We start from the raw sequence: 26,450 nt of genomic DNA, 5'->3' as shown, positions 1-26,450 counted from the left end.
TGGTTAGAAGCTCACTGCAATGGCGTCTTCTCAGGTCACAAAACCCGTTTCCCACCCGAAATTTGGCCGATGGTCCTTTCCAACTTTCTAAAAAACCATGATCTCGTTCGCCTATGGACAGACTGCAGAAACGTCTGTAGACAATTCAAAGATGATTTTGAGCGGGCGAATTACCGAATCATACCCCGAAAGTATGGATCCTTACCGAATCATACCCCTAATTACTGAATCATACCCCTACACCAAAACCCACCCAAATATGGAGTATGATTCGGTAATTTGCTATTGCTTGGGGTATGATTTGGTAATTTACAAAGGAGACAATCCGCGATCTAGCCTGTCTGATTATAGAAGTAAGGGATTTTCTCCAACCGCTGAAAATATTAGATGAAAATCGAGTAGAGGCAATTACGACCCCTCGAAGGCCACTACGCTTTAAGATTTACGAGGTTCACTCCCCCGAAGACGCTTTCGGGGCCCTCTTACCCTAAAAGATTAAAATACTTAGATTAGCTCTAGGGGTCTTACTAGCTAGATAATCGACCCGGAGTAGGCTGCAGACCACCCTATTTAGGCCTCCGTAGGGGCCCTAAAGAGATAATTTCTAATAGGTATCTAGTTGTATCTACAAGTAGGCTATCTAAGTAGACCACTATGGCAAGTACTAATTCTTACTAAATCATACCCCAAGCAATGGCAAATTACCGAATCATACCCCATATTTGGGTGGATTTTGGTGTAGGGGTATGATTCAGTAATTAGGGGTATGATTCGGTAAGGATCCATACTTTTGGGGTATGAATTAGTAATTCGCCCATTTTGAGCGCATGTTTAGGACCAAGTATCTGATAACGACGACCATCACGTTCGATTGCGGTCGGTCCGGTCTCAGCCCTAAAATGGACCTTGCTGAAGCGGAATCAGGTATCTGGGAGTCTGAAGAAATACTTGGGTTTAACGTTTACCTCAGCGAAATTTCGTTTGGATTCGATCGCCTTGCCAATGAAGGCGAGACGGCTGTCTTCAAGCTTGAGGGTGGTACAGAGGATTTATTTCCAGAGATCATGTCACGTGTGTCTTACTGCATTGCCGACTCTGGCATTGGGCGTTTTAGACACTTGGTCCGTTTCCGTGCAGTCAGAAACGACACCAGAGTACCCGATCTGGGTCGTCGATGAAGAACAGCGGGAGATCAGCTTCGATTGGCGGGCTATGTTTTCTCAATTCTGTGCAGACGATGAGCTGAAGAACTATATGAAACATAATGTAGATGCTCTCTTGCTGCATTCGATATATCAGGAGTTTCTGCTGACACTTTTCAGCTATCTAACGAAAGAACCGGACCGATCAAAGCTCGAAAGCTTGAGGACAAGACTGACCGAGGCGAAGCAGATATATTCGACGGGGTCTCTTCCTCGCAGCGCGGATGATTTGGATACCAAGACGCCTCTTCGTTGGGGCGATGATGGGGCCGATAGAGCAAGGAAATGTCATCGTGATCCCTACTAGGGCGACGACGACGAATTTGAGGAGGCCACTGAGGAATTGGGCGTGACGTGGCTTTCTTGCTGGCTCCTCCCTACAACGAGGCGGCTGCGGCGGGGTTTCTCCGGTACTTGAACACGCGACTGACATTGGCTGAACATAGATTGTCCTTGGCCAGATAATATGCTTGTTTGTATGCCTCATCATCGGTCTGTGGCCTGAAAACGCGTGTTGGCATAGAAGTGCCAAAGAGGTTGTTTCCTTTGAACGCCGAAATAAGGGACCATGGAAGCGTTGAGAGAGGGGACGGCGAAAGGACTACGTGCGAGAGATACGAATAGCGATGCGAGATGGGTGGCTGCTCCTGAACACGCCGACCTTGAACATCTTGGCTCTGTAATGGAGAGCACAATGATAGATGTCCTGAGGGAGAAAGAAGACCTCCAGAAGGCGAAATGAGGCGCCCTTGGTATGCAGGCGCTAGCGGCTGTCATTTTTCAATTGGCGATGATGAGAATCCCTGATTGGCGAGTCCATGCATTGCACCACCCATGCCTGTCTCGACTGGTCTCACTTTCGGCCGAATATCATATCTCAAGGGGTGCAGCAGCAGTCCCTGCATCGAATCACCGAACAGTTCCAGGAATGCAGCAACGAGATCCTGCATGTGAATGTCTTAAAGATCCTGGTGAGCACTAGATCCTGCGGACTGCAATACCAAAGTCTAACAGTGGCTACAGATCGTTTTGCGACATCTCGAGGAAAAGGAAAAAGCCCATGCCAATGGGCAAAAATGAACGAGAAAAGTCGAAGCGCTCGATGATGATTAATAACGCTTGGTCCTAGAACGGTACCGACTGCTCAGACTCCAGGAATAACTAGAAAAACCCCTACATGGTTGGTAGCTACCAAAACTGAGTCACGGTACGAGGGTTATGGAACGAATGATTCCAAGCGCTTGAATTCGAGCACACATGCACGTAGGTGCGTAACGACTCAGAACTGCATGACAGCGAATGGCTTTGGTATGAGACCTTTCTTCTTCCAGGGTTCCCACAAAGGTGGAAAATCGCTGATGCAAGATACTCTGACGTCTCTGAGGCGCAGCTCTCGATTAGTAAGATACCCGAAAATTCTCTCCTTAAGTCAAAGAATGGTGCCCATGTGTAGCGGACAGCTAAGATGTTGGCAAGGACAGCGGTATTGTTCGGCGTAGTTTGCAGCCGAGGCTTGAGTACTTGAGTTACCTCACTTAAATTCTTGCCCTACGACCACCAAACAGACTAGGAACACACTTGATTGGTCAAAGTGCCCATCCCGTCATCTGTCATCATAATATCACGACTGGGGCAGCGCTGTTTAGGTTCAGTCCCTCAATCTTTGGTGGTTTACCACCAAGTAATATGACAGATTCCGTACGGCACAAGCCCGGCCGAGTATTGGCTTGAAAGGGTCCCTTTCCAACTGGCCGCTGCTTTCCACTTGCGTGACGCCAAGGCAGACCCATTTCGATGCTCTCTTATGCCAAGCCATGAGAAATGTGCCCCAGTCTCACCCCTCAGATCTATGTTGAGCGCCGCTTTCATGCTGGCGCAACGCGGGCGAGCGTTACGTGAGCGTAGGTGATGACCCACCCTTCCACGGGGGTGAGCCGCTTGCCTTGTGGCCTTCCCTTTTCTGAGAACGAAATCCATGACCTACGCTTCGATATCATACCCCAGGTGAGCGATACGGTTTAAAGTGCAGCGACGAGTCCGCGGCTAGCTCTGGAGGGCGAATCAACGAGAAAATCGCGGTTGCGACTTCGAATTAATCTGTTACCAACCTCGTCCTGTCGCGCCCCTCTTTTGTTGCACTCTTCAACATTGTTTCTATTCAAGGCTCCCAGCGGTCGACCGCGAACCGTTCAACTAATAGTCTGGACCGGTCCATTAGATCGGTTCATGGACCGATATGAGTATTTCGTTAATAGTCGGTGGACCGGTTTATAATATCTTTGGACTAGTCGACTAATAGTGGACCGGTTCAAATTTGATGTTTTGGTGACTATATTTTTGAGTGAATGTTTGATCATTACAGGTGTACTTTTGATAATATTATATTCAATCAACGGAAATCTGATTAGTTATTAAATTTTCTAGTCTTATTCATATTACTTTTAACCCTCTTTAGATTAGTTCGCTAATTTAGCCGAGACTATCGGTCGGACCGGTCCATTAAGCGGTGGACCGGTTTGTCTCTTGAACCGACCATGAACCGTCGGTTTAGCTTCATTTTGGACCGGTTCAGACCTCCAGACCGACGGTTGGACCGCTGGGAGCCTTGTTTCTATTTTGGTCTTCCGTCTCTGTTCGCCTTCTCCGCTGTTCTCTTTCGCTATGTGCCATTTTGAACGGCTGCCATTGACCCCGATCGGCCTCGTTCGCTCGGCTGGTTGTCTAAGAACCAAAGACTGTGACGGGAATTCCACGGTTGTAGTTTTCATGCCCCTGTGTGGCCTACTCGATAGGAGATGCTTTGGCGGAAAACAACAATTGCTAAATGTGCGGCGTGAGTAGCATGAATGAATACCAATGGCGCCAGTGCATGACGGTAGACACTACAGCTGGGGAGTCAATGAGGCGAGGAATGCATGTTAGATGGTAACTTGCGATGGTGCATATCCCCACCGCTGTTATAGAATAACACAGTCCCTCCTCACGCTCCCTTTTTTCTTCATTTCCTTAGCCCCTCTATGAAGCCTGCCCATCCATTTTCGATCTTCAGTCTCCATTACGCTAGTCTGCTCGGCAGCTACATCCCTGCGGATTACCTGCCTGCAGAGATCCACAAATGCTTCATCCACGTTCGTCCTCCCTCTTGCGCTCGTTTCATGATACGGTGCATTCCAGGATTGAGCTACCGCCAAGGCTTTGGCCTGTGAAACGGCGCGGTCTTCCTTCAGGTCGCACTTGTTGCCGACGACGACCAGTGGGGTGAGAGGGTCGTTTTTGATACGAACTATTCGATCGTGTAGACTGGAGAGCTTATCGAGGGAGGAGAGGGACGTGGTGTTGAAGACGAGGAGGAAGCCTTGCCCGGATTTTATATAAAGTTCGCGCTTGGCCGCTAAGGCAGGGTTGCGTTGGCGCATACTGGATTGCTCTTCGCCTGCCGTGTCTAATCTGTGGGGTTGCGATTGTTAGCTAGCTGCAGCTGTTGTCTGGGGGCGCTCTTGTCATACATCTCGAGGATGACTTGCCGTCCCTGAAACACGTCAGTAACAAGCTTGGTTGCAGTAAGTGGAAGTGGTTGGCCATAGTTGGAGCTGGAGCAACCACATACATCGACTTCTGTTTGCTTCCTGTACGAATCTTCTATTGTGCGATCGTGGGTCTCGATCCAGGCGTTTTGTACGAATTGCGCTGCGATGCGGTGTAAGCGACTAGAACCTCATCTCTGTGAGATTGAGGCAGACCTATCAGACAGCTCTTCCCTACACCGCCTGCCAAAACGTCAGAACTTGCTTTGTTATACGGGTAGAGAATGGATGGTAGAAATCATACCGGCGCCTAGGACGACGATGTGGTACTCTCTCCTGCGACTACCATGTCAGCCTCATGGCGTTATTCGCTCGTTATAGCTCCATGGTGACATGCCTATTCGAAGTATTGAAGAGGCGTTTCATTGAAAATCTGTCCTTCTTCGAAGCTGTGGGCTTCTCTACACTATATCCTGGCTGTGTTGTTACGCCGGAGACCGCGGTCCTGGCTGAGTTCAACGGGGTCGGATAAATCCCGCCTGTCGTCGAGGAATTTGGTTGTTCATCTCCAGGAGTGAGAGCATTCTGGACGTTCTGAACTGCGCATGTCGCGTGCTCAATAGGTGTAGATGCCTCGTTAGAAGGGATCTCAGATGCGATCTCGAAGAGACTGTTGAGTCGATCTCTTATGATTTCGTCACAGATCTCTTCTTCATCGGCTAAAGCATTGTAGATCGTCTTGACGGCCAAAGGCGGGTCTTGACTCTTGAAGTCTTCTTCGACGACATCCGGGCTAGAGTCTGACGTCTCAGCATACAGCTTCCTGGTGATGGACGCTCGTGGAGTGGTCGCAATCGTGATGACTGTAATAGAATTAATTCTTTGCAGATCCAAACAAGACCTATGATGGGTGCTTCCCTCGGGAGACCTGTTGACTAATTTCTGTTAGGATACCCAAGACATAGTCTCTCAAGATTTTCTTTTCGTTGAGGCGGAAGTCCAGAGAATGCGGACCGGTCTCGAGAATGTCTACATTTGCGGTCCACATGCCGTATCGTTGTGAGTGGATGAGTGTGCGTCGTTCCGACAATACATTCAGAATGTATCCATCTCTTCGCTTCGAAGCCTCGAGTAAGTCGTGAAAGCGCTTTTTACATGACTCCCCAGCAATACGCAATTCTTCTGCTTGCTGCGGAGTCGACCCCATAGCCCTACATCAAAGGTCGGAAAAGCGGACCCGGGTTTAAAGTCCTGTGATTTTTTAGCGATCAATAATCCGAATTAATTCCAGTAAGGAGTTTTGGTGAGGACAGAAGTAGCTTACAACCTCAAGAGGCGATGTAAGCACGCGCTACGGCCGGAGGCGGCTAAGAAGCAAGTCCTCCCTGAGGCTCTGAGCTTATTGGCCAATGACAACGAGACGCTGCGGGGTACGCATGAAAGGCTTTGCGATAAGGCTGAGTACGACAGTCGAATGTCAAAATCTCAACATCGGCCCGCCCAGAGAGCCGTTGGAGCCCTAAAACACTCCTCTAGTTGAAAATGTCAGGCATTGAAGTTGCGGGGCTTGTACTGGGAGCGTTACCAATCGTGATCTCAGCTCTAGAAAACTACAAGGCTGGACAAGGTCTCGTTGCTTCGTTGATGAAATGGCGTGGTCTTCTCGATACTTTGATCCATCGTTTGCAGAATGCGAGATGCGTGATTTCCTTGAAGCTTGAAACACTTCTAATGGCTGCGGGAATCGATAGTCAAGCGCTACAGGATGAACAACACTGTATACGACTTCTCATGGACCAGAAGGTGGCTCGAAAGCTCCAAGATTATCTACGCTCTTCTTTCGACAGATTTCAGTCGGTCGTTCGGTCGTATGAGAGATGTCTGAAGCTCATCGCTGCTGAATTGGTCGAAATACAGAGACTTCCACACGTGAGTCAGATGACTCTTCTCAGCATACACTGTGATCGACTGATGTATCTAGACTGCAATTGACGACTTGCATTCGATAGTGGCGGCGAATCCAACACAGAAAGGAGGATATCAATTTCGGAGCAGAGTTCGATTCACGTTGGATCGCAAATACTTCAAAGAACTAATCGATACTCTTCACGAACAGACGACAATGATCACACAGATTGTTGATGGCATGATCCTACTTCACAGCCAAAAACCAATACACATCACGGAGAGCTCACAGCAACTAGCCGAACATTTCCGAAAGATACAAGATCTTGTCAGGTCTCTGTTTACGGCAATTGAAAGAGGATGCAGTCCCGGATGTCACAGGTCTCATGAAGTCATGATGCTTGTAGACAGTTTCCTTGCTTTGGATGCACAGAGATCCCAAGATGCGAGGAATACGCAAGCAGACGGAACCTCGTTCGAGGTATACTTTGCGACCATGGACCAATATACAAACAAAGCACATTGTCACAAAGCCTTAGTGCGGGCCGAAGGCAATACCAACCGTTTATCTAGAGCCACTTCTCGGTAAGTAATCTGCTCATACTTGTGCTTACAGCAAAGAGCCTACTAATTTTTCTCTTGAGCTCTCCCCGTCAAAGCAATAATACGCAGGATGAGGGCATTAGCATCTGTCAAGAGGTCCACGAGGCATCTGAACCACATTCGGTCCTGGAATTCCGACTGACAGCAAATCACCTACGCTACGTCCAAGACCAAGAGAGAAAGCACTTGCCTCACGACTGCAGGGATCTTCACGCGACAACCAATTTGGATGAATTCCTTACCAACAGCTTTGGCGATGAAGACCGCCACATGGAATGGTCGCAGCGAGCGCTCTTAGCACTCACGTTATCATGCTGCATCCTTCAAATGCACGACACCTCTTGGATCCAAACAGCTCTGACCAAGAGCCAGGTCAACTTCTTCGGTGTCCTCACCGAAGGTCTCCGGCTCGACGTCTCGAAACCCATGGTCGCCCAGCGAGTCCCCCTCCCAGAACGCAGCAGCGTCCTCACGGATTCTGCGACCAAGAGAAAAGAGGTCCTGGTGGAGCTCGCGGTGCTTCTGCTGGAATTGTGGCACCAGAAGCCGTTACAGCAATGGGCGAGCGAGAAGGATGTGGACTGTACCGACTGGCGGGAACGCGCATCAGACATCACGAGGCAGTGGTACGATACGTCGTCTCACAGAATCTTACCTCTGTATAGAAAAGCTATCGCATCTTGCTTAGAAATGTGTGATGAGCCCGGTATTTCAGATGAGGGCATCTTTCAAAAGTTGCTGTGCGAAAGAGTTATAAGGCCCCTGATCAAAAATAGCAGCTACTCTGTTGACTGATTTTCGACTTGGCTTCATCCGATAGTATCGAGCGTCTCAATGGTAGATTATCCGGGTCCACCGATACCGATGCTGAATGAAGAGTAAAAGATAAACGGGGGGTTTCAACGGACCCGCAGGGCGCGATGTTTTAGGATTGTACCGGGGTGATGTTGTGTCATGTCAGATATGATACCCTTGCTGAGGATACGTACAGTGGCGGCAGTAGATGTACCGCATTAGACCTGATCTCGATACATATTTTTATACGTTGAAAGTATTTTTTTAGGTTATTTGAGACCACTTCTATATAAATAAAGCCTTCTTGTGGATCAGCCACTTTTTATAGGTGAAGCTGGGTTCTTAGTAGGCACGCTGTCGCCTATGAGATAATGAAGAAAGGCTGACTAACTGTTCAGTTCCCATCATGATTTGGGTATTTTACCACGGTCCTGGCTGCGTTCCACACACTTCAATAAGTCCCGCCTGTCGTCGAGCTTGTTCAGCTCGAGGTGGAAGCATTTTGGACATCTCGAATCGTGCGTTTCGCAAAGGGTTCAACGTTGTCCGACTTATCATGACTGTTACGAATTATTTGGATTCTACTCAATCTTCACTGGAACGAATGATGGGAGCCACAGCGGCATCTTGCACAGAAAATGTTTCCGCTTCGGGACTCGAAGAGAACTGTAGCCTTGATGTCGTACGAGGGGGATACTCGAAGAATAAGAGCACGATCGCTGGAGGTCTCCGCAGAACGGTATCCAATCCAAAGTCACTATCTTGTCAATTTGTGAAGTTCCAAAACTGGAACGAAAGCCAACGGAGGCGGGAAGGCTTAAGGGAACATCACCGACCGTTCAAGATGTCTTCGGCTGCCTACAGGTGGCTTGCAGAAGCGAGGCTGCAACGTTGCCGCTGCACAACCATTTTCGCCAACACACGCTCGACTTCTCCGTCTCCATTAGTGATGGGGCAAATTACAAATTCATACCCCAAACTATGCGATCCTTACAAATTTATACCCCATCTTACATTTTTATACCCCTCACTAAAAAAATAAGGTATGAATTTATAAGTTGCTATTACTTGGGGTATGAAAATATAAATTACTATTTCTTAGGATATAAAAATATAAGATGCTATTAACTTATAGATATAGTCGTCTTTGTGCCTTGGAAGTGTAAAGTGTAATTACAATATATGTGAGAGCTTTATTAGTTACTCGATGTGTGTAAGAGCTTTATTAATTATTAAAATAGAGTATAAATAGATTAAAAGACTAAATTTTTATTTACGAGTTAAATAGTTAAATAGTATTCGATAAAGTATAAAAGTTTTTAGACTTTATAGTCTAGTAAAAAATATAGTTATTAGTTTATAAAAAAGCTCGACAATATCGAAGTATATATATTTCTTTCTATAGTATATATACTATCAAGTATCGTAGAAAAACGATCTTAAAGAAATTAGCTTACGTAATCTAAAAAATTATTTATTAGAGTATATTACTTAATAGTATAATTCTTTTCTTCGAGATTTATATTTTTTTTTAATTATAGCTAGAATTAAATTATAGATCTTAAAGAGTAGTAATTTAATATTAAGCTAGATTAGAGTCTAGAATATCGCTATAATAATATAAGTAAGTAAGTAAGTAAGTATTATAAGTATTATAAGTAAGTAAGTAAGTAAGTAAATATTATAAGTAAGTAAGTAAGTAAATATTATAAGTAAGTAAGTAAGTAAATATTATAAGCGAGTAAGTAAATAGAGTAATTTTTTTATAAGGGTTTAGTAGACTCGTCTTTTAACCGTTTAAGGCGCGGTAAAGACTATAAATACTTTAAATACTACTCTTTCGAGTACTTTAAAGTTCGTTACGAGATTAGTTATATAAATATAAAGTTATTTAATAATTTTATATTTTAAATACGAAGCGGAGAAGATATTCTTATATTAATAACGGCGATAGTAATATTATACTTTCTAGATATACTATAACTCTTTTCGCGAGTATACTATTAAAGCGTTAAGGGGCTTCGTTTTAATAAAGATTAATTAAAAAATAAGGGAGTAATTACTAAAAAGGTATTTCGCTATAAAATAATTATTTTAGATTTAATATTTAAGAATATTATATTAAGAAATAGTAGTAAAATAATATAATTTAATTAATCGAGGTCTTTCGAACTATATTTAAGTCGTAGTTATTAAACTTAAAATTAATATTAAATAAGTTTTAATAGTTTTCTTTACGAGATATTATATAGTCGATATCGATCGAGGTTATTAACGGCGATAGTAAGGTCTACGTATAACGTATAATAGCTTTAGGCGATTTCTATACGTATATTAATAAGAGAAGTATATCTAATTAAACTTATATAAAGTAATCGTTAAATAATATAGACCTAAGGAATTTTTTTCTAAATACTAAAAAATAAGGCCTTAGCGTATCTAAAGGACTTCGAATAATTTTAATTCGTTTAAAAATACGATATTCGAGATTTTCTTAAATGATTTATTAGTTTAAATTAGCTAGCTATATATAAAATAGTCTTAATTCTTCTTATCCCGCTTTCTATCTTTTCGTCTATTTCTTCTTTCTTCTTTAATATATTCTTTATTTAATAATAATAAATCTTTCTTTTAAAACTATATTTTTATTATTAAAGAAGGCTTAATTAGCTAGTACTTATAAGATCTCTCGAAAATTATAGTTATAGAAGTACTATAAAACGGCTAAGAATAAGTATTAAATTATACGATATAGACTTTATAACGAATATAACTTTCGAATTAAATTTCTTTACGAAAAGATCGATACTTAAAAGCTTATCGTTAATAATCTATATATCTATTCGATATCCACTTATAAGAATTAAAAATATAAGCGTTTTATAAAACCAATTATCTCGAATTTAAGAATTATAGCGATTATTATAGTAGACCCGACTATAATAATTAAGTATATTAGAATTAATAAGAGAGTAAATTATAAAGTTAGCCTTTTTTATATATAAGCTTATCGAGCTAAAGCGAGTATTTAATAAATACTTTATAGTAATAAGACGTAATCTTTTTAAAAGATATTTATTTTACTTATAAAGATAAGAGATAATATAGCTAATAATTAACGTATAGTATAAATAAAATTAAATATTAATATAAGAGATCGATTTATTTAATATAAAGTATTTCTAATTATTACGATCTATACTTCTAAGTATATTCGTAATTTCTTTATTATAAACGAAGTATATTATACTATAAATCATCGAATAACGTTATTTGCTATTATTACTCTTAATAATAATAATAAGATTCTATTAATAATATAGGTCTTAATTCCCATCGAGTTCGAGAAGTATTAGACTTGGTTTCTAAGAATATATTATTCTTATCTATCGGGCGTAGATAAGAATAACTTTATTATTATAAATAATCGAGCTAAGGGTTTAATTTCAGCTATTTATAAAAACTTCTTATATATAAAATACGCTTTTTATATCTTTTATCTTAAGAGGAATATAGAAAAGAGGTTCGATAAGAAGTATATAAAGCTCTTTTAGAGATATACTTATATAAAGAATAAGACTTTCTTTAAAGACTCGATTCTAAAGATTCGAGAGATATATAATAAATATAATAACTATATTTATAAGATTTTTTTAAAGTAATATAGTATCTACGCTTTCGACTATTCTCGTTATAATTAATTTATCTCTAATATTTATAAGAGTTAGAACGCGTATTAATTAGATATAAGAGATCGCTCGATAGTTTATCTTATAATCGATATTTAAAATATTATAATAATAAAGATATTTACTCGATAGCGTAAAGAGTTTAAAGAAAAGCGGCTTATCGACTACGTATAAAAATATCTCGATAATATATAAATAAGTAATTAAATATATAAGACGATATCGTCTAATTAATATCGTATAATAATTTAATCTTCTAATAATACTAAGTATATTATTAAACTTCTTATCTAAGAGTATATTTATATCGACTATTAAGATAATTAATTACTCTATAAATACGCTATAATAATATATCGCTATTATTATCTTAAAGTAAAAGATTATATTAGCGATAAATACTTTATTTCGATATATCGAAATATTTATAATTAAGACTTTATAATAAAGTCGATTTAAGTAATAAATCTTAAAGTTATAAAAGGCTATATTACTTCTCTAATTATACTCTAATTAAGGCGATTAAAAAAGAGAAGAATTTAACTTAATAAAAGAGCTTATAATAAGTTAAAGAGAAGTTATTAATATAATATTTACGGCGAAGTAAAATATAATAAAAGAACTTATAACGAAGTAAATCTTTATTTCTCTAACTCTATTAGCGATAATAATATTACTTCTAATATTACTAGCGATAGCGATATTATATAAGGGTGAAAGTACTTAAAGCGAACTAATAGGCTTACTTACGTCGCTTGCTAGACTATAAGCTACGTAGTTAGAGCGAGTATTTAATATATTTAATAAAGTCTTAAATATTTATAAGTTCTCTTTTCTCTTCTTCTTTTTTTAGTTATTAGTTTATCTAATAACTAATTTATTTATTCTATTAATTATATATCTAGATCTTATAATTATATAATTATTATATAGTTTTATTAAAAGAGATCTTACTATCTTATAATTCTAATAATTTCATTTATATAAAATTATCTAATTTAGCTATAATAAGTAACTCGCGAGTTAATTTTATTAATTTGCGAAGTAGAAACGTCTCATTATAATCTATAGACGATATTTTTAATCTAATAAACGACTTTTATTAGAATACGTCTATTATATAATTAAGCGATTATAATACTAATTCTAATATTAATAAAAATTCTAATAATACTATTAACGAAAATAATAATCGTCGAAATATTATATTTAATAATTCTCTATTTATAGATAAAGACTCTTATTTTATAAGCTTAATTTAAATTTAACGCTATCGACTTTTAAAGCTTAATATTAAGAAGTAACTAGTTATTAAAAAATTTAAATTAATTAAAATATAGAATATATAAGAATATCGCTATAAATATAGCGATAATTATTATTATAATTTAAGTTATAAGAAGATAAGCGTTATTAAGATATTTAATATATAATATCTTAATAACTATAATTTAATAATTATATTTCTTTAAGACTACAATAATTTTATCGCCTTAATATTTTATATCGATTTTTATATAAATGAAAAAAAGACTCGCTAGATTTCTATTCTTTTAATAAATATTAAGAAATAAATCTAGAGAAATATTAGAAATACGATATTATACGATATTAGAAAATCTATCTAAGAGAAATATAAGAAATAATACTTAAATTAAGTTTATAATTTAGTTATTAAATCTTATAATATAAGATATTAGTTAATTAAAGCGATTATAAAAGATATATAATTAATAACTAGCTTTAATAATTATCTTATTATACTTTAATTATAATAAGATTACTATATAATTAATCTAGAATATATAAAAGATCTATAAGATAGAGTAATAGAGAAAATTTTTCTAGAAGTTATAAAGGAGATTATTTAATCTATTATTTATATTATATTATTATAATAATATTAAAATATAAAGTAAAGACTATAAAAAATAAAAGAGCTCTCTACTTTAGATAAGACTTATTTTAATAATAAAATAAGTAATTAGAGAAGTAGTAGTTAATAGTATATTAAGTCTAAGAGATAGTATATAAAGAATTAATAAGATTAAAAGAAGAGTTTATTCTTATTAGCGTTATAAGACTAAAAGCTTAAGCGAATTAAACTTAAAGATAGCGACTTTTATATTAAGCTTAAGACGTCTTTTATTAAAATATAATACTATAATTATAAGTAGCTAGAATATTATAAGAATTCGTTTAAATATTTAAATTACGTTATAGATAATAAAGTATATAATTATAAATTAGATAAGAGAAAAAATAAAGTTTAATACTTATCGCTATAATATTAAATACGCTATTAATTAAATAGCGATCTCGCTCTCTATTATTAAAAAATAAGATTATTATATCGAGTAAAAAGCGTAAGATAACTACTCTAATAAATATCGATAGCGAGAAAATCTTTATATTATAATCTTTTATTAAAAAGATATAGATTTTTAAATCTAAATACGCGTTAATAATAATATATACTATCGATAATTATTAAATACTCTTATATAAGAAGTATAATCTAATCTTTAATCTCGCGAATAGTTAAAAAAAAAAGTAAGAGTAAATCTTAAAGGCGTATATTATAAATATATAAGAATATAATTTTATTCTTAATTTCTTTTAAATCTATAATATTAATTTAAATATTTATTAATATAAATAATTTCAAATCTATCGCGATTTTTTTATAAGTAATAAGATATAAATAGATATTATAATAATAAATATAAAGTAGTTTATATTATTAACTAATATAGTAGTTATATATAATCTAAAATAAGCGTTTATCACTTTTTTATATTAGATTTTATTTAAAAGTAGTAAGAATAATTACGATAAAGTTATATAATATAGTATTACATAGCTAGACGATCTTAATATATCTAAATAATTTAAAGATCTATTAAAAGTCTTTTTAGAAGAGTTATTTAATAATCTTAATATATATAATTAAATTAAGTATTTAATTAATCTATTATCTAAAAAGCTATTTAGAAATAATTCGATTTATAATATATTATATAATAAACTCGTAGTAATTAAAAATTATCTAAATATTATATTTAAGAGAAAGTAAATTTAATTCTTAATTAATTAGATTAGCTTATTAATATTATTTATTAAAAAATTAAATAACTCGCTATAACTATATATTAACTATTAAGAACTTAACGAGATAACTATTAAGAATAATTACTCGTTATTACTACTTTTAGAGACCTTAAAAAGATTTATATATACGAAGTACTTTATTAAAGTTAATATTTATAATATATATTATCGAATATAAGTGCGAAAGGAAGATAAGTGGAAAATTGCTTTTTGAACTCGCTATAATTAATTTAAGTATTAAGTAATATCTTTTAATCTTATAAATACTCTTATAATCTTTTAAGCTTATATAAATAAAGTATTTAAGTTATATATTAATATCTTCTATATAATATACTTAAATAATATATTAATCTATTTCGAAATAAAAGAGTTATATTAAGAGTATATATATAAAGTATTATATATACTATTAGAGTATTAACTTTATATAAAATTATTAAAATATACTTTTAATTATAATAAGATTATCTTTCTAAGATTCTTAATAAATTAGCGTAATATTTAAATAAAGTTATTGCGTATTAAGACTATTATTAAATAATTAGAATTAGAGTCTATTAAAAATATCTTAATCTTTCTAAAATTCGTAAACTTCTATTAATAATTCATATAAGACTTTTTATAAATAGCTATACTTTTAATAAATCTAATCTAAGAGATAAAGAAAGATGAGATTAGATTATTCTTTATATCTAATAAAAAAGTATATAAGACTTTTAAAATACTTAAGCGAGTATTTATTATTATATTTATACTAAAATATTATAATTAAAAAGTATCGCTTATTATAGAGATTAATACTTTTAACGTAGATATAGATAATATATTTAATTAATTAAGTAAGAATAGATAATAGTACTCTATTACTTTTTTTAGTTATAAATTTAAAAGCGCTAAGCCTCGCTAAGATATATATAATAAAAAGCTTTATACGATTATATTAGACTTTAAGAATTAAAGATATTACTTATAAAATAATAAGTATCTTATTTATATAATCTTAGATTATAATAATTTACGTTATTTTATAATAATAAAAGAGTTTAATATAAAGTAAATTCGCTAAATTAAGAAATTAGCTATATTTAACTTTATAATTAAATATTATAAAAGAAAATTTAATCTTATAAATATATTATTAAGAAGATCTAATATTATTAAATCGAATAATAGTAAAAGTAATAATAATAATTTTCTCTCTATCTTACGAAATAAGCTTTATAATTAGAAATATTAATCTAATCTATAAAAATATAATAGTATATTTACTATAATTAAACTTATAGTATTAATAAAGTAATTAAATAATATTATTATTATAAATATCTAAGTTATTAATTTAAATAAGAGAGTATTTAATAAATAAATATATATTCTAGATATTACGATATTATCTTAATTTCTAATTTATTAAATTTTAAAGTCGAAGAGGTTCTATTTAGAGCTATAAAAATTAATAATAATATAATTACTTAAATTATAATATAAGAATACTTTCGTTATAAATAAGAAGTAGCGTTAAAGATACGCTATTAAATAGAATAAGCTTTCGAAATAGAGAGTTAATAAGAATAAATTACTACGTTATAATCTTATAATCTATATTTCTAACGATTTTACTATAAAGAAAGAGATTCTTTATATAAATTATAATAATTTTAATATTAAATACTTCGCTTATAAGCGCACTAAGAAGAGTATTAGATTTAAGTATTATTAAATAGATATAATAAGCGATATAGTAGAGTATATTCGCATTTACCTCGATTACTAAAGAGTGTAAATTTATTATTATAAGTTATATAGCGAGCTAATATTAATTCTCTTAAATAATATAAATTTATTTTATATTATAATATTAGATTTTATTATAAATCTATTATTTATAAGAGATTTATATATTAATAAGATTTATAATATTATCTTAGTCTTAATAGATAAGCTAATTAAGTATATAATATATATAGCAATTATTAAAAATTTGAAGGTTAATAATCTTATTAATATTTTATAATAGAAGTTTATATTACTACGCGATATAATATATAATTTAATTTTAAATTAAGATTTTCTATTTATAAGTAAGTTTTAGATAATACTATATTAATATCTAAGTGTAAAGTATAAATTAAATACTATATTCTATTCTTAGATCGATAATTAAATTAAGAGATAAAATTAGATATTAAAATATTATCTATAAGTATATTATAACTATAAATAGAATAACTAGCCTAAAATCTTATTAATAATTATATTTATATATAATAATAGCGTATACGCGAGTATTAATAAGATCTTATAAAATTTGCTAATAGAATATATAGTAAACTTAGAAAATATTTTTAAGAATAGAATCTTAAGAGGGAAAGTATCGCTTATTATAGAGCGAGTAAAATAATTATAAGAAATAAGATTATATTTAAAAGGATTATAAAAGTAAATATCGAAGTAGTAAGTAAAGTATTATAATAGTAATTATAAGGCTATAATCTTTAAAAAAGAAGATAAAGTATTATTACGAAGTTTAAATATATATATTTTATATTTAAAGAAGAAATTTAATTATAGATAGCTTAGATCTTTTAAAGTGCTAGAGAAAATAAATATATAGACTTATAAGCTAAATCTCTCTATTAGATATAAAAGAATCTATTCTATATTTTATATATCGCTATTAGAATTATAATACTCGCGTAAAAATAAATTAAAGTTATAAGTAGTTTTAATTAATAAAGAAGAAGAATAAAAGATTAATAAAGTGCTAGATAAAAGAGTTTATAAGAATAAAACTAAGTATCTTATTAATTAAAAAGACTTTTTGTCTTATAAAGCTTTATAAAAATTAATAAAGTATCTCGAAAATACTAAAGATATAATTAAAGATTTCGAGTAAATAAAGAAATTATATAAATTAATATCTAAGATAAAGCTAAAGATATAATTATTAAGGGGAATTAAGAAGTAAGAAAGATTAAAAAAGTAGTAGTAGTAAGAGATCTAGATAGATAAATAAGTTATAGTTAAAAGATCTAGCGAAAATAGCTAAGATACTTATAAATCGATTTTAAAGCGTTGAGACGCTATATATAGTAAGAAAAATAGTTATTAAAGTTATATATAAAATTAATATTACTTAATATTAGTTTATCTATTATTTTATATTAAGAAGTAATTACTTACTTAGAAGACTTATTAAATAATAGAAAGATCTAGTATAGAGGAATAGCGAGAGAAGTAGTTAAAGGAGAGGCGAAGATAATAATATTATATCGAAGTTCCTTAACGCGGCGAGTCGCTATATATATTAGCTATATATTCTAATATATATTAATAAGATTTATATTATTTTAGCGATAAAGAATAGTATAAATATTCTTACTAATACGAGTTATAGCGAGAATATTAATTTAATAAATAAAGATCGAGTTTACGATATATATATAATCTTCGCGAGAGTATTATCTATATTTATATTAATATAAACTAGTAGAAAATATAATATAAATCGTATAAAGATTATATATAAGAGTATATATATAATAATAGTAAAAGGGAACTAGTATATATTAGCGTAATCTCTTAATTATTTAATATCTCTTCTATTTATAAATAACGTTTAAAGTAGCGATAAGGGGAGCTAATAGTCTTCTTAGTTAAGTATATCTTTAAAGTAGAGATAAATATCTATTAGCTATAGCGGAGGGCGTAGAAATAATAATAACTATAAGTATTTAATAACTCGTAGAGCTATAAGAGCGAAGATTTAATATTACTATTAATATATTAATATACTTCTTATACTATTTAAAAAGTATTATAAAGTATTCTTTAAGATACTTATTATATATAAAGTTAATTTAAATAACTTTAATTCTATTTAATTATTATTTTAATCGATATATATATTATATTATTATAATAATATATAGCTCGCTATTACGATATTATAATAGAAATAAATAAAAATAAGATAGTAGATATAAAGAAGAATTAAGTACTTACTTATAATAGCGTTAATATTAATATTATTACTAAGAAGAATAAAAATTAAATTAGAAATAAGACTTTTATATTTATTAGCGCAACTTTCATAATTATAATAATAAAATTACTATAATTATTAAAGTAATAATAATAATAATAGTTTATAATAATAGCGATAATAGTATATCGCAATAGGGTAGTAATATATCTATATTTTATTAATTAAGACAATAATACGTATAGCGATACTATTACGATTTAGTATATAAATATATTAATATATCTAAAGAGATCTTAGACTAAGAAGTTTAAATATATTATTATAATATATATTAATTTAGATTACGTCTAAGCTAATAATAAATAATATATAAGAAATTAATAAATTTATAAGTATTTAATTATAAGACGTAGTAATAATAAGACTTAGAAATTAAACTTTCTAAGAGAGAATATAATTATAAGAGTAAAAGTACTTAGAGTAAACTAATAGACTCGCTTATATCGCTTACTAGACTATAAATTATATAGCTAGAATAAATATTTAATATATTTAGTAAAGTCTTAAATACTTATAAATTTTCTTTTCTCTTCTTCTTTTTTTAATTATTAGTTTATCTAGTAATTAATCTATCTATTTTATTAACTATATATCTAGATCTTATAATTACATAGCTGCTACGTAGTTTCATTAAAAGAGATCTTACTATCTTATAATAATAATATATTTAAGAGCTTTAAGAGTGATATTAATAATATTAGAGTTATAGTTAAATTTATAAAAACTATAAATACGACGATAAGTAAGTTATTTTTTTCGTTTAAGATTTAGTTATATACTATATACTATACTCTCTAGACTTTCTAGAAGTATCTTTTACGTATTATATTAATTAAGTAATTATCTCGATAAAATAACGAAGAAAAAATCGAGAATCTTATTCTAATACTTTTAAATAAACTTAGTTTCTAACTTTATATATAGTTAAAATTAAATCTATCGCTATCGTATTATCTTTTAAGATTAGAATTATACTAAGTAATCGAATTAAGTATATATTAGCGACTCTTAATAAGAGAGATAGTAAGAGCGAGTATTATAATTTATAAAATAATTTCGATAATAATTACTTTAATAAGAAAGATTTAGAAGATAATTAGAGTGAAGATAATAGTAAATTAATAGCTTAATAGACTTTAATTAATAATTTAAAGCTTACAATAATATAAATATATCTTAATATAAAAAAGTATTAAGATAAATAAGAGTATATCGAATATAATATTAAATAACGTTTTAATCGATAGAAAAGAAATCTTAAAGATATAAGAGAGGCGTATAAGAATATTCGACGAAGCTTTATAATACGCTTAGACTTCAATAATCGATATATAATAAAGAAATAATAATTCGATATTATAAATTAGAATAATATTTCGAAGCCTTCTTTTTATTTATATATCGAGGAGAGTAGATTAAGTCGTTATATAAGGCGTTTTAAAGATCTAGAATTATATAAAATAATTAATTATCTTAAGAATTAGACGAGATATAATCTAGAAGATTAAAATATTATTAATCTTCTTTTTTATATAATTATTAAGATAATAAAATATTAAAGAAAGTACGATTTAAAGAGAAGAATAGCGAATAATTTATATAATTAAAGATCGAAAACTTTATTAGAGTATATAGCGATATATTTATATATTTCTCTTATTATTTATTTAAAGAGTAAGCGAACTATAATATCTATTCTATCGAGACTCGAAAATTCTATATTATCGATTAATTATTAGATATTAAATAAGTAACTAATATTATAAACGACCGCCTATAACTTACTTAATTCTTTTTTTTTTATCTACTTAATTATCTAAGGCGGCTCTCTCGCCTATATAATTAAAAAGTAATATTAAAGTTTTATTATAAGACTTATAAAGGAATAGAGTATATATTTTACTAGATAAGCTTTTAGATAAAGAAGTCGATATCGAGTAATTAGATAATAAATTAAAATTTAACGAATTAACTACTATATATAAAAGTAGAAAAGAGTAAAAGTAAAATAATAATAGAGATAAGAGAATTTTTATTAGAGAATATAATAGTAATTAAAAATAATAAGCTTCTATTATCTTAGTTAGTAATATATTAAAGAGAGATAAAGAATAAGAGTTTTAAATAATAGTGATAGTTATCTAATAGATAGCGGTTAATAAACTCTATTAAGCGTTAGATAGTAATTATTAACTTCGCTATTAATAATAATAATATAATATAATATTATAGAGTAGAATACTTACATTTAACTCTTAAATTAATTTATTTAACTTTTATCTAATATCTTAAAGTTATTAAAATTTTTATTAGATATAATTAAAGAGATTTTCTTACTTCTATAATCTAACGAGCTAAATCACGAATTCTCTTCTTAATAATTTAAAGCCTCTATAAAATTTCGAAAGTAGGCTCTTAGATAGTAATTCCAGGCTACTATAATAATTTATAAAATTATATCCCTATAGATAACAACTTATATTTTTATACCCCTATTAATAATATCTTATAAATTCATACCCCGTTAGGGTATGAAAATGTAAGATGGGGTATGAATTTGTAAGGATCGCATAGTTTAGGGTATGAAAATGTAATACGCCTATTAGTCATTGAATCGTTATTTTCATCTTCGTCGCGATGGTATCGTCGATATACTAGACGCTGCCATTTTCTACGTGTGCTAAGGCACAATTTTCACGGTCGCTCGATTGGCAAACGTCAATGTTGATAATGCAACGGGTAACGGCGATGGAAAATAAAGGACGGGACGCAGCATTTAATGGCTGGTGGCGGCTATAATCAGCTGCAGGCTGTGAATAATCGATTTGTATAGTGGGGGAAGTCCTCGGTCCTCCTTCGCTGGATGATTGTAACGCTGCTACTTCAAGTATCTAGTCACTTTACTTGCGAATCTGTGGTGCGTCGATGCTAGATTTATCAACATGATTCTCTCCGCCGCCTCTCCAGCTACTCGTCTAACATCGTCTTCTTTGCATGAAGGCGCAACCACATGTCTCTCGACCTTGACTCCACAGGGAAGTCGAAGTTCTCGAAGAGTGCTCCAACCTCCGTACAGTGCAGAAAAAACGAGCTGAACAATCTCCGCCTTGTTATCTCGCATATGAAGTGAGGATAGAACTTATCGCTTTCTCTCGTATAATGCGCAAAGGATAAAATGGCCCCAGGCTCAATGAAGTCAGGAGAAGAAGAATATGACAACCATCTCTTTGATACTGCTAAAGACCCTGCGAAGTCTCATCATCGTCACCGATATGAATCACCAAAGACCCCAGTGATATACTCACACTGAGCGTTGATCCTGTATTGTATTACGATCGGTACGCCATCGATCAACAAGCCAGTAAATCTGCCCTACCCTTTGTGTCTTCGGCAACAACCACGATAATGACGACTTGGAAGAGGTTGCTTACTATGTGGACTATACACACAGCTGCAAAGTGATTGGATGTCCTCATCCCCATGACAATTGAGTAGTGGTACGGTGGACAGCGAGGACGCAGTCATTTTTCCCTTTTGGTGGGCAACTGTCACGGTTACTACCTACCTTCGACCCTGACAGCCCTATGGGAATAAAAGAGTAAGGTATGAAAGACTTTGACTCCTATCCCTTCCGGCAGATCTTGAATATCTTAATAAGCTTACATTATTATTGTAATCGCCCACTGCACGCGGTTTCGAGTGAGTGTGTACGGCGGACGACGGCTGACACTAATCGTGTCTACCCCCATTTGCGCCCATTTTAAGTCCGATAAATCCGACAAAGATAGCTACCACTACCATGGCTACCACTACTATGGCTACCACTGTTACTTCATTCAAATAGCCTCCTACCATAGTCTATTATAATGGCTGATGCTACGGTACTATAGTCGCCGTCTATAGGCCTGATATAGTAGACGTTGGAATCATCGGATTTAAAATGGGCGCAAACGTAAATCCGACATAGATAGCTACCACTACCATGGCTACACTATCATAGCTACCACTATTACTTATTCAAATAGCCTACTACCTTAGTCTATCATAATAGCTAATGCTACGGTACTCTAGTCGCCGTCTATAGGCCTGATATAGTAGACGTTGGAATTATCGAATTTAAAATGGGCGCAAATGGGGGTAGGGCGCAATGGGGGTTGACACGATTACGACAAAACCAAATCCAATTTTTTTCTTCAATTTTTTTTTCTTCCCGCGACTTTGAAAAAATATTTGAAGAGATTTTCTAAAGAAATATTTTAGAGAAATACTTTAAGGGATTCTTTATGAGGTACTCGAGGAGGATTTAAGAGATTATTCGAGGGTATACTCGAGGAGGTACTCGAAAAGGGTATTTTAGAGAGTACTTAGAGGGTTACTCGAGGGGTTTCTTAAAGATTTACTCGAAAAATCACTTAAAAAAAAAAAAAAAAGACTTCGCGGGAAGTTCCGCGGAAAGTCCCGTAAAAATTTTTCTTTTTGCGAAGAACTTCATAAAATGTAAGTACCCGGAAGAGCCGGAAGAATACCCGGAAGAATACCCGGAGAGTACCCCGGAGAGTACCCCGGAGAGTAACCCGGAGAGTAGCCCCTAAAGAGTGCCTTAAAAAGTACCTCTCGAAGAGTTAAGAATATTCTAAAAAGAATATTTTGAAGAGAGTTACTAGAAATCGCGAAGAAAAAAACGAAAAGAGATTTTTTTTTTAGTTTTGTCGTAGTGTCAGCCGTCGTCCGCCGTAGTGTGCCACATTTCTCATGCCTAGGTGGCCGGATATATATAAGGGTAAACTCCAAACTCCGCTGCCTTGCATTAGCGCAATTCAGCAGATCTGCAAATTCCCCATTGTTCCCTCATGCAACCATGGCCAACATCCAACGCGAAAAGAACGCCTTTGTGGCTTTTCCTGCTGCACTCCCTGGTGCCGGTTCCCTTTTCCCTACAGCGGTATATAAGTGCTGCACAGCGAAAGAGAGCTCACCATTTCCTCCAAGGACTTAGAACGACCAAGGCACGATGGCAAAAACGAAGCCAGACCAGGTGCCAGTGCCAGAACGAGTAGCGGAGGAGCTGGAATCCGGCGTTGAGCCCAACAGTGAGCAACCTGTTACCTCCGATGTGGCATACTCTGCCTTCACAGGCCCCCAGAAGAAGGCCATAGTCCTCTCAGCGGCGCTTGGAGCTGTCTTTTCTCCTATGTCCACCACCATATATCTACCAGCCTTGAACGAGATAGCTAGGGATCTCCGCGTGAGCATTTCGAAAATAAACCTGACGGTTACCTCGTTCTTAGTAGGTATTTCTGCATTCAGACCGCGCTCGATGAATATTAATGCCTGTTAGATACTTCAGGGACTGGCCCCAATGATGATCGCTGGTTTCTCCGATGGTGCTGGCAGAAGACCAGCGTACATCTACTGCTTTATCGTCTATATCGCGGCAAACATTGGGCTGGCTTTGCAAAGGAACTACGCTGCGCTGTTGGTGCTGCGGTGTCTTCAGAGTGCTGGTAGCAGTGGAACCGTTGCTCTTTGCAACGGAGTTGTTGCCGATCTTGTTACGAGTGCGGATAGAGGGATGTATGTTGGCTACACCTCGGTCGCCTCAATCCTCGGCCCCATCGCGGGCCCCATCATAGGTGGTGTCATTGCCCAGTATCTTGGGTGGTGGTGGATCTTCTGGTTTTTGACCATCTCTTCTGCCACATATTTCGTGCTCTTCTTCTTGTTCCTACCAGAGACATGTAGAAAAGTGGTGGGAGACGGCTCGATCCCTCCACCAAAGTTGAATCAGTCACTGACAGGCATCATACGGGAAAGGCGCCGGATCAAAGCTGGGATTGTTGTGGATGCCGCCCAGCAGGAAGCTGTTCGCAAGAATTATAGACTGAAGTTTCCCAATCCACTGTCGACGCTGGTCATCGCTGGGGACAAAGAATCCGGGCTCATTCTTTTCTGCAGTGGCTTGCTGGTTGCCATTCTTTATGCAACCACAACGGGTATACCCTACCTGTTTGGAAAGATCTACGGCTTCGATGAGCTGCAGCTGGGTCTGGTCTACATCCCCTTCGGTGCCGGTAGTGTGATTTCTGCACTTTCCACAGGGAAGGCTATTGATTGGAATTATCGAAGACACGCCAAGAAAAATGGGTTTCCATTGACCAAGAATCGCCACCAAGATCTTACTAACTTTCCGATCGAGAAAGCGCGCCTTGAGGTTGCCCTACCCTTGCTATACATTGGCAACATAGGCTCGATTGCTTATGGTTGGACTCTGGATTACAGAACAAACCTGGCTGGTCCCCTCATTCTGTTATTTGTGTTCGGCTACGGCTCCATGGCTGCCTTTCAAGTCATGCAAATATTGATGGTCGATATCAATCCCGGAAACGCGGCGTCGGCGACCGCAGCCAATAACCTATTCCGTTGCCTGCTTGGAGCAGGATCGACTGCTGTTGTGGTACCAATGATCGATAAGATGGGTGTTGGATGGGCTTATACTTTCGCTTCTCTCGTCTGGATTGCCTTGAGCCCTAGCTTGTGGCTATTAATGAAGTACGGTCCTGGATGGCGCAAAGACAAGAAGGAAAAAGAACATCGAAAGGAGAAGGCCAAGGCCGAGAAGGCAGGAACAAAGGAAGCGAAATCGGACCTGGATCTAATGCAAGTTGCGCAAATTCACGAGTCTCCTGTGGTAGAGGAGCAAGTGCAAGAAGAAAAAGTGGCCGAGACCCACGCTCCAGAGGCAGAAGAGCAGACCCAATTAGAATTCATAGCAGCGAGTCATATCGCCCCTGCAGCAGAGCCTAACAAGGTCAATTGACCCCGAACGGGCCCTTGAGCCGTCGATGCGGACTTGTGAGGTTCTCAAAATCTCCCTCTACCGGATTAAGTCCTAACGCGCCTCCTTTTCCACAGAGCGGGCAAGCTCCTAGAAAAGTGGCAGCTTCTAAGTATCGTGTACCCCTGAGGTAAAGGACTGAGAAGACCTGACAGTCGATGTGCAGAAACAGTCCAAAATGAGTGTTTCATGGGCCGCAAATCTCGTACTTCGTGCTTTTCTTGTCAATATCTACCATTGTCGACTGACACTTTATCTGGCAGCGGGCCTACAGAGTTACACCTTGCTCCACCATCAAACCCTGAGGAGCTCAGGCATTGACGCTACTCGTTTCCACCCCAAATACAAACTACTGGGATATGCAGTCTAATAAATTCGTCAACCACCACCTGAAGTAGTCGCTAGCTGTATACAGAAGTGCGTTAAGGCTCTGAATGGGGCTAAAATCCAAAAAAAAAGGTATTTGTTCAATGATTTTGTATTAAGTTGCCATACAATTTTGCTGAAAAAGCATTTTGACTTATCGGTGATTGCAGATCCTAGTGGACACGGTAGATTGCATGTGGGGGTGAAACAGAGTTCGGAATCATGTCCGATCCTTGTCTGACCTCGTTGTAGCCGGTATCTCCGATTCTCGGTGCCGACGTGCAGCAAACTTCTTTTACTTCTGAAGTACTCGTACAAGATCCCAAGCATGAACTACTAAAAATGAAAGCAAAACCATCGAGCCCTTTG

The 26,450-nt window shown here is 34.4% G+C and overlaps 4 protein-coding genes across 4 annotated transcripts; 3 read left to right on the top strand and 1 right to left on the bottom strand.

The window, feature by feature from the left end:
• Positions 1 to 899: 899 nt before the first annotated feature.
• HO133_004264 (uncharacterized protein) lies at positions 900 to 1,430 on the top strand (the record flags this gene model as incomplete). The annotated part of the gene is made up of 3 exons (XM_037295183.1): positions 900 to 1,071; positions 1,154 to 1,266; positions 1,323 to 1,430. The coding sequence occupies 3 exons, from the start codon at positions 900 to 902 to the stop codon at positions 1,428 to 1,430; spliced, it is 393 nt and encodes a 130-aa protein (XP_037157184.1).
• A 2,729-nt stretch (positions 1,431 to 4,159) lies between these two features.
• Positions 4,160 to 5,933, bottom strand: HO133_004263 (uncharacterized protein; the record flags this gene model as incomplete). The annotated part of the gene is made up of 6 exons (XM_037295182.1): positions 4,160 to 4,649; positions 4,709 to 4,731; positions 4,810 to 4,909; positions 5,031 to 5,062; positions 5,120 to 5,589; positions 5,681 to 5,933. 6 exons carry the CDS (start codon positions 5,931 to 5,933, stop codon positions 4,160 to 4,162), a joined length of 1,368 nt encoding a protein of 455 aa, XP_037157183.1.
• Positions 5,934 to 6,457: 524 nt separating this feature from the next.
• HO133_004262 (uncharacterized protein) lies at positions 6,458 to 8,029 on the top strand (the record flags this gene model as incomplete). Its single annotated transcript, XM_037295181.1, has 3 exons — positions 6,458 to 6,655; positions 6,708 to 7,216; positions 7,276 to 8,029. The coding sequence occupies 3 exons, from the start codon at positions 6,458 to 6,460 to the stop codon at positions 8,027 to 8,029; spliced, it is 1,461 nt and encodes a 486-aa protein (XP_037157182.1).
• Positions 8,030 to 23,738: 15,709 nt separating this feature from the next.
• Positions 23,739 to 25,697, top strand: HO133_004261 (uncharacterized protein; the record flags this gene model as incomplete). The annotated part of the gene is made up of 3 exons (XM_037295180.1): positions 23,739 to 23,822; positions 23,877 to 24,167; positions 24,219 to 25,697. The coding sequence occupies 3 exons, from the start codon at positions 23,739 to 23,741 to the stop codon at positions 25,695 to 25,697; spliced, it is 1,854 nt and encodes a 617-aa protein (XP_037157181.1).
• Positions 25,698 to 26,450: the final 753 nt, after the last annotated feature.

Source organism: Letharia lupina (genome assembly GCF_014066315.1).
Source record: "Letharia lupina isolate WasteWater1 chromosome Unknown contig_2, whole genome shotgun sequence".
NCBI classification, from domain to species: domain Eukaryota; kingdom Fungi; phylum Ascomycota; class Lecanoromycetes; order Lecanorales; family Parmeliaceae; genus Letharia; species Letharia lupina.
This window is presented reverse-complemented; position numbering and strand designations above follow the sequence as displayed.